Below are 8,783 nucleotides of genomic sequence, written 5' to 3'. Positions count from 1 at the left end.
CAGAGTTGCGGTCCAACATCACTGGTGGGCTTAGTCAAGGGCCACCACCCTTATTGTATACGGCTGAGTGTTCTTCTTGGGTATAGCTGTTGGCCCTATTTCCCCACACTCCCTAGCCCATGCTTCCATTCTAGCCCTGGATTCAACTCTAGAGGCACTGGGAAGGAGAGTGCTGATGGGGGGACAATGTTCTATTATGGGATCTTTCTTCCAGGCGTCCTATGGGGCATGTAGGTGTTGATGGACCATAGACCTGGTACCTGGAAGAAGTTTAGTAAGCAAATGTTTCACCTGTGGTTGCTCAGGGCCTGAAGTTTATATATAATTTTTTTTTCTCCTTCAAACCCACTTAGAGCTGTTGTTTGTTTTTGTTATGTGTCGTTGAGTCGCTTGCGACGCATAGCAATCCCATGTACAAGAGCCCCAAACTCTGCTCTATCCTGTGCCAACCTCACTGTCTCTGACACACCTACTCTCATTACCCAATCACTGAATCGATCCATCTCATCGAGGGTCTTCCTCTCCTGTGTCGTCCCTCCACTCTCCCAAACATGATGTCCCTCTCCAAGGACTGGTCCTTCCTTGCAACATGCCCAAAGCATGTCAGACGAAGCTTCAGAATCCTTGCCTCCAAGGAGCAGCCTGGTTTCACCCTCTCCAGGACGAACCTGTTTGTTCTCCTAGCAGTCCATGGTATATTCAACACTCTTCTCCAGCACCACAGCTCAAAGGGATCAGTTCTCCTTCTATCGTCCCTAGTCACTCTCCAGTTCTCTGAGGCGCAGCATACAATTGCAAAAACGATGGCCTGGATCAGGTGCACCTTAGTCTCCAGCCTGATGTCGTTGCTCTTCAGTACTCTGGAGAGGTCCCTGACAGCTGACTTTCCCAATGCAATTTGTCTCTTGATTTCTTGGTTGCTGGTACCAAGAGTGTTGATTGTGGAGACAAATAAACTAAAACTGTTAACAATCTCAGTCTCTTCACCATCTATAATGATGCTGCCAATTGGCCCAGTGGTGAGATTCTTTGTTTTGTAGATGTTGAGCTTCAATCCATATTAAAGGCTGCGGTCCTTTTCCTTCTGAAGCAAGCACTTCAGGTCCTCCCCAGTTTCAGCAAGCAGGGTTGTGTCATCTGCATAAAGCAGGTTGTTGATGAATCTTCCACCAATCCTGATGCCACATTCCTTCTCATACAGCCCGGCATCCCGGATGATCTGTTGTGCATACAGATTGAAAAGGTATGGAGACAGAATACATTCCTGGAGGACCGCCTTCCCAATTTTGAACCATGCAGTGTCTCCTTGCTCTGTTCTGATACTGCCTCTTGGTTCAATATAAGTTTTACATAAACACAATCAAATGTTGTGTGATTTCCATTCTTCTCAGCGTCAGCCACAGCTTGTTGTGATCCACACAGTCAAAAGCCTTTGTACAGTCAATGAAACACAGACATTACTCTGCTACCTGCCAAGATCCATCTAACATTAACTATAATATCCCTAGTACCACAGCCTTTTCTAAATCCAGCCTGCACATCTGGCAGTTCTCTGTTGATGTGTTGCTCCAGTCATTTTTGGATAATTTTCAGCAGAATCTTGCTTGCATATGATATTAATGATATTGTTTGATAATTTCCGCACTCTGTCGGGTCACCTTTCTTTGGAATAGGAACAAATATTGATCTCTTCCAGTCAGTCGGCCAGCTGGCTGTCCTCCAGATTTCTTGGCACAACTTAGTGAGCACATCCAGGGCAGAGTCTGTTGAAATATATCAATTGGTGTGCTGTCAACTCCTGGAGCCTTGTTTTTTGACAATTCTTTCAGAGCAGGTTGAAATTCCTCCTACCTACCTCTTTTTAGGTAAAATTCAGGCATTTTGGTGATATCAGCCACCTAACTGTAGGACCCAAGGGGGAGGGAGAGGGAATCTGAATTACAGAACCCCAGTTCATCCAGCACCCAGACTATGCTCCTTCCCTGTCATGCTGAGCCCCACAGTGTGGTCAAGCGGCAGCACCTCGTACATCTGGGTGTAGGAACAAACAAGAAGCCACAGCCTGAACAGGCAAGTGACCATGTCCTGAGTGGAGAGATAGTCGGGGTTTATGGGAACAGGAGGGGGCAAGCCTCAGAAGGGAAGGATGTAAGATCCCAGAAGGAGTGCCCTCTCCCTTCCTCTGTGGAAGGTGGACTCTTTCTGGTTCTCTTGGGAGGTTATCCTGGGAAGACATCCATCCCACTTGCTTCCTAGATTTGGAAAGGTCACAACCCGGGGTGGAGGATGAGGAGCTATTGCTTATAGTTAGTATGATCTTTCTCCCCAAGAGGGAGGTCCAGAAATGAAGGCGTGGTAGCCAAGATCATAAGGCACTTGCTTTATTGTCTCAGGACAGGGGACAATAGCAGGCCATCAAGGGGTCTGCTTGTGTCTCATTGGAACCTGTGAACAATGTCTGGGGGCTCTTGTCACTCCTAAATCTAGGGTAAACTGAGGCTGCTGCTTGGTGGGGATGGGGCCACATCCTTGAGCTCAGGGGGGCTCGTATGTACTTCCTGGGTATCCCAAGTCTGCCAAGCCGTCAAAGTTGGCTGCTGAGAGTGGCAAGGGAGGGCTTTGGTGGTACCCTGGCATCTATCCACCTGAGACAGTCGGAAGTAATGAGTTGGGATCTAAGCTACATGAACATCATTATAAAGAAGGAATGAGACTGTGGTGGCTGAGAGGGGCCCTTTCTGGGCCCAGCACTGGAAGAAGAGAGATTCAAGTTTTTAAGGTTAGGGCTATTCCAAACACTTTGTGTTGGAACTGGGCTCAGTTTGGTCCTGGAGTGGATGTCACCCTTTCCCACGTGTTACGTGGTTGAGGGAGACCAGACAGTGCACATGTTGAAGACAGGCAGAGCCTGGATGGATGGAGATGATAAGTGGCTGCATTTCCGGTCAGTCGTCTGACCCCCCTGGGCTGCCCACAGGTAATTTGGGGAGAAGCTCTCCTCTTTACATCCCCCTTTCCTCCCTCACCTATGAGGATGAAGAGGGGGAGCGGTGGGGAATAAATATAGGGGACTTGTGGGAAAGCTCATGACCGGTAGGGGATGGCCTGCAGAGAATGCTGATGTCAGTATGGGGTTCTGGGATGGTCTCTGACCTGGCATGGGGGCTCTGTGCTTTGAGTAATCAAAGCCCTCAGCTCTCAGCTTCATTCATGAAGTCAAGCTCACTGTGATGTAGACTTGACTTGTAGAACACATGTGGCTGGGTGTGTAACGATAACTGTGTGTGCATGCATGCACATGGGCTCAAGTATGGGTTATCAGTGAGCTAGGGAGTGTTTTCTTTTTGCCCAGAAACTTGCTCTTCAGGTACCTTGAGTGAGGAGCTGGCTCACCACGTGGCAGAAATGTCTGAGGGGCAACATCCTGAGGTGGTGTCCTCTACACCCCTGCTGCCAGCTAACAAATAAGTTGTCTTGGTGGCATAGGAGACAGGTAGTATTTTCCTTCCTTGACCTTTCAAGTGAGCCCAATGTGGGCGGCCAGCTGGAACTCCTGGGCCAGGCAAAGGCTGGAACTGATGCCAGGCATGGCTCATGCCAGTGCCATGGGCTTGGAGCTGGGACTGAGGTACACAGAGGGGCCAGCTGTGGCTGTGGGGGGTGTGGGCTCCAGCTCCATGAAGGCTGAGTAGAGTGTGGTCAGGTGCAGGTCACCCATTGCCCCAGAACCCCCGCTTCCTGGTGGTTCCAGCTCTCCTGCCCCACTGCTCATCTCTGCCAGGCAGGGCCCAGAGGGGAAGCAGTGTGGTGGTGGGGGTGGCATGGAAGATGATGTTGGGGATGAGGTCACTAGTACCAGGGGGTCCATGGCCAAGCTATCATCCTTCAGCTGTTCCCACAGATTTCCTGGTTGGAGGAAGAAGGAAGAAGGAGAAAAGCAACTGTCATTGGGAAGCACCAAGTGGGTTTATGTGTGCACCCTGCCCTGTGTGTATACCCCACAATCTCACGAGCTACAGAAAGCAGGATTAGGGTAACATTGACTAGGATGCAGTATGACCTCAGGCAATTGCTGCAGCTCTCTGAATCTCAAATTATTCCTCCCATGTAAGGCGATCTGAAAGCCACAGATTCCGATGACCTCTTGTGGCCCCTTTTTTGGAGAGGAAGGGTGAGAACTTGAAGGGCTGGTGCATTAGGGTAGCCTCTGGGGGGACTCATAGGAACACTTCATCCTGGATCTGCAGCCCAGAGCAAGGATTTTCCCACAATGCATCTCTGGGCTAATGAGCTATGTTGGGCATTACTGCCTGGGCTTCCTCTACTGCAAGGCCCAGGGATGAACAGGCCCTGGAATCACATCTGACTATGGGGAGCACACAGTGCAGCCACCTGAGCCGCTCTCTGTTAACCTGTGTGTGGTCAGGACTTGCAGTTCTTGCCTTGGGTACCAGGGCTGCAGGGTCTGGAGGAAGGTAGCCTGATGAAGCTGTGCTTTGGATACCAGCTGCTTGGGTTCCAATACTCCCTCTCCTCCTGTCTAACTATATGACCTTAAGTGGCTTAACCTTTCTGTGCTTCTGTTGTCTCTGAAATGGTTTTAAGAATCCCACCTAGCTTAGCTGGATAAGAACATATGGATGAGGACTAGTGTGGTGCCTGGTATTTTAATAGGGGCTCAAGTAAATGTTATTCTATCTCACATGTAAATAGCTTCTGGGGATGCTTGAGCCTCGCCTTCCTCTCGGCTAGGAAAACACAAGGCTCTAATTGCACTTTTCTAACAATAGCTTTCCAAGGCGGCTACTGGGCTAGGGACTCTTGGAGGGTGACAGGCTGCCTTCACTTGCTTGTGGACATGCCCCACCCCAGGGCACACAGAAGGTGTGAGGCCTGGGTTGGCTCTCCAACCTTCTCTATCTGTCCTGAGAGTGCACTAGGATTTAGATGGGACCAGGTAGGTTTGGCCTTATGCAGAGATGGAGGAGGCAATGTGGAGCACAATGGATTAAAGTTTCCTCTTGGACTCCTACCCTCGAGTCTCTCCAAGACCCACCCAACTCTGAGGTTCTTCGTTCTTCCAGGAAGGAGAAGAGTATGTCTCTCTCTCCTGCTTTTGGATTAAAATATGACTCTGGGGTTATGTAAATGCTTCTAGTGATTCCAGACTATCAGTCACTTGCAACCAAGTACAAAATAGAACACCAGGCCCTTTCCAGCCTTTCCAGCTGAGAGTGGTTTGATGACGGGGATAGCGGAAACATATTTAAAGAACCAGGTTGAAAGAAATTACAAGGAAATTCCTCTTTGCCTTATGCTTGGGATGACAAGGAACTTGGCATGTGTTGCCAGATGGGCCCTTCTCTGCTTCAGCTGTCCAGAAACCCAACATCTAGCAGATGACCAGAAAGGATAGGCCTCATGGCCAGAGGTAGCTCTCTGGTCCTGTCCCACCTCCCTGGTCCCATCTCCAGCTCACCCTGGAAGTCAAAGTCGGTGAGAGAGGGGTTGATGGCATCCAGGTCAGTTCCAAGGTCTCCGTCTGGCAGCAGGGTGTCAGGCACCGTCCTGGCAGGGGAAGGCTCGGCCAGCAGCTTGGCACTGTGGCTAGGTGGGGTGTGGGCGGGCAGAGGCGAGTCCTGGGGGGTGCCTGGCTGAGCCCGCAGCTCCAGGTGCCCATCTGGCTGAGGGAACAAAGGCTGAGGTGGTCCAGGAGGGGCTAGGCCTGGTGAGAGGTGTGAGTATGGCTGCCCATAGCAGGAAGGTGCATGTCCCCCGAGTAGGTCCTGCAGCGAGTTCTTGCCAGGATGGGGGCCTGCTGCTGGGTGCAGGGAGTGCAGCGGCTGTGAGAGCCCAGCGGGGGGTGCCAGGGGCCGGATAGGGCCTGAGCCTGCCAGCCCAGGAGGTGGGCAGCTGAGCATCGGGGAGCCCAGCTTCTCCCTCTTGTCGCCAATGAGGCTGTCCAGTTCTTCTGAAAAGGCCCCAAGGGAGAAGGAATACCATAAGCCTTGATGACTGAGTGCTCCCCAGTGCCAGAGCCTTGAAGCTTCCCTTTCCCCCTCAATCTCCTCTGCCCCCAGCCTCAGGACCCACTTGATGGCTGGAGCAAGCATTTCTTTATCAATTCTCCCTGCTCAGCCTTTTTCTAAACTGCTTCCCTCTCTGCCCTCCTTGTGCAGGGCAGTCCCCTCACCTGGCTTGGCCATGCTTTTGCGCACAGCGATGGGGTCTTTCCTCTTCCACTTCTGCAGCTCCTCCTGCATTTTGTCAATCTTGGCTGGGTTGAGGGCCCACAGGCAGCCTTTGCGAGAGGAGCTTCCTGATTTGTTCTCCACCTTCTCAAAGCACTTGTTCAGGGATAGGTTGTGACGGACGGAATTCTTCCAGCCATCAGGTGCTGTCTGCAGGAGCAGAGCATACAAGAGTTCAAGCCCCAGGTCAGGTGACCAGAGCCAGCTCTAGGTCTGGGTTCCAGAAAGTCCCTTTGCCCTGTGGCCATGGAACTGCCAACCACTCAACTGCCACCCAGCTTAGCACACTTTGTGTTAGATGTTGTGTGCAGCTGAGTCAGAACCAACCCCTAGCTGACCCTTCAGAGGTGTGATAAATGGCACGGGAGGAGGAGACTGCCCATCTTTCTCCTGTAGAGCAGCTAGCTGGTGGACTCGAACCATATGCTTTGGGTTGGCAGTGCAACTCCTTACCACTAAGCCACCAGCGCTTGCTTAACACATTTCACTGGTGAGAAAGGAGTGAGCAGGAAACCTGTGCCTTAAGTTTTTCCATAAAGGCCATTGGTTTTGTTTTGTTTGTTTTTCTTAAATATTGAATGCTTCACAAATTTGCATGTCGTCCTTGCACAGGAGCCATCCTAATCTTTTCTGTATCATTCCAATTTTAGTATATGTGATGTCGAAGTGAGCACTTAAAAAATATTTTTTTAATTTTTATTGTATTATTTTTACGTGTACCGTCAAATCAGATCTGACTGGTACAGGAGGAGATTGCCCCTTCCTTCTCCAGCAGAGCATCTGGTGGTTTTGAACTGCATACCTCTGGGATTGCAGTGCAGTGTCTTGCCACTAGGCCACCAGAGCTCCCTTTTAAATAATATTTTTATATTCTACTTTGAGCTGCAGTGCTGGAGAAGAGTAATGAATGTACCATGGACTGCTAAGAAAACAGATTCATGCTGGAGAGGGTTAAACCAGGCTGCTCCTCGGAGGCAAGGATTCTGACATACTTTGGACATGTTGTAAGGAGGGACAGGTCCTTGGAGAGGGACATCATGCTTGGGATGGTGGAGTGATGGCGCAAGAGGGGAAGACCCTCTATGAGGTGGATTGGTTCAGTGACTGGGGTAATCGGGATGGGTGTGATAGAGGCAGTGTGACTGGCAGAGGACAGAACAGGGTTTAGGGCTGTTGTACATAGGGTCGCTATGAGTCGCAAGTGACTCACGGCACATTACAACAACTTTTTTACTTACGAAGTTTGTATACATTGCTTTTCAAACTGGATCTTTCCCATTTCCTTTACCCACCCCTCCCTCCACCCACCACCTTGTACGACCCTATGATTATCCCTCCCTCATCCCCCCATTCTCACCTCTCCTTTGGATCCTCATATACGTTTTGCTAGTTATCTTTCTCTTTCTACATCCCCCATCCCTGGTCTGCTATTTAAGAGATTCCTAAATGCAAGTGTGGCAGGGGCTGTAGAGACTGCTCAGCCCACCTCCATCTGAAATTGGGCCCCTCCTCACTGAGTCTTCTCCTCTACGGACAGGGAACTCAGGGCTGTGGAAGGGGAATTAGGAAGGGATGATTGAATTCTCCACTCCTGAATCTGCCTTAACCTTTTTGGGATGAACTCAGGAGAAAAGAAAGATGAGTGACGGAGGCTGATGAGTATATGGGGTGTGTACACATGTGAATAATTGTGTGATGTGTGTGTCTGTGTTATGATTCTAATAGTGTACTCCTCAAACACGTGTTTCAAACTGTAACCCTATACTTGTGGATGTCATATTATGGGTGTAGTGTTTTCTATGCTGTGTCAATGAGGCCATTATCAGTCTGGGGTGGGTTTTAAGCCAATCATTTTTGAGATCAGAAAGGAGCTGATTAGGCGCAGAAGCCAGGAAGCACAAATGGGGGAAGAATGATGTCCAAATGAAGTCCCATGCACCAGAGCAGACAGAAGAATTAGTGCTCTGAATTCATTCTTTCAGACTGTGAAACCGAGAAAAGACATTTATTTTTGTTTGCTAAAGTCACCTACTTGTAGTATTTCTGTACAGTCATACAAGTACACTAGGACATTGACTTTTGGTTTATGAGACAGAGACTATCCATCTGCTCCTCTCTGCGTGCCTCCCTTGGGGGAGTTGTGCTTCCTGGCTCGGAGTGTGGGGGCCTGTGTGTCCCCCAGGATGAGTGTGTGGGAGAAAGTCTGGAGATGTGTGAGTACTCATGAGCATAAGAGTGTGTGGGTGAGTGTTGTGAGTGTGCCCCGGTGGGGAGGCCAGCCCTCAGGCTGGGGGTGCTCGTGCCAACAGAATAAACACCCATTAGGAGGCCCGGTCATGCCACCAGTGTAGTAATTGTGCCCAGGGAGGGCTGTAAAAACCATTAGGCTGACTCAGTGGGTGAGAGGCGGTGGTGGGGGTGTCAGTGGGCACCCCCTCTGCCCACCCATCTTCCTTTCTCTTCCAGGCTCTGGCAGCCTTGATCTCAGCAAGTTCTGACTGTAGGGAGAAGACTTCCGAGCCAGTGAGACCC

The 8,783-nt window shown here is 50.3% G+C and overlaps 1 protein-coding gene across 1 annotated transcript in view; it reads right to left on the bottom strand.

Annotated features, from left to right (window-relative positions):
• Window positions 1–3,592: 3,592 nt before the first annotated feature.
• Window positions 3,593–8,783, bottom strand: part of FOXN1 (forkhead box N1) — a 28,093-nt gene continuing 22,902 nt past the window's right edge. Inside the window, exons 7-9 of the mRNA XM_006890953.1 lie at window positions 6,194–6,401; window positions 5,480–5,971; window positions 3,593–3,906 (exon numbers count right to left, since the gene is read on the bottom strand). Coding sequence (XP_006891015.1) covers window positions 3,593–3,906; window positions 5,480–5,971; window positions 6,194–6,401 — 1,014 coding nt within the window. The remainder of the gene's footprint in view (window positions 3,907–5,479; window positions 5,972–6,193; window positions 6,402–8,783) is intronic.

The sequence above is a fragment of the Elephantulus edwardii genome, unplaced genomic scaffold, assembly GCF_000299155.1.
Source record: "Elephantulus edwardii isolate Elephantulus edwardi_28Jun2011 unplaced genomic scaffold, EleEdw1.0 scaffold00094, whole genome shotgun sequence".
Taxonomy (NCBI): Eukaryota; Metazoa; Chordata; class Mammalia; order Macroscelidea; family Macroscelididae; genus Elephantulus; species Elephantulus edwardii.
The sequence above is the reverse complement of the archived record's forward strand: the minus strand, read 5'-3'. Positions and strand labels throughout refer to the sequence as shown.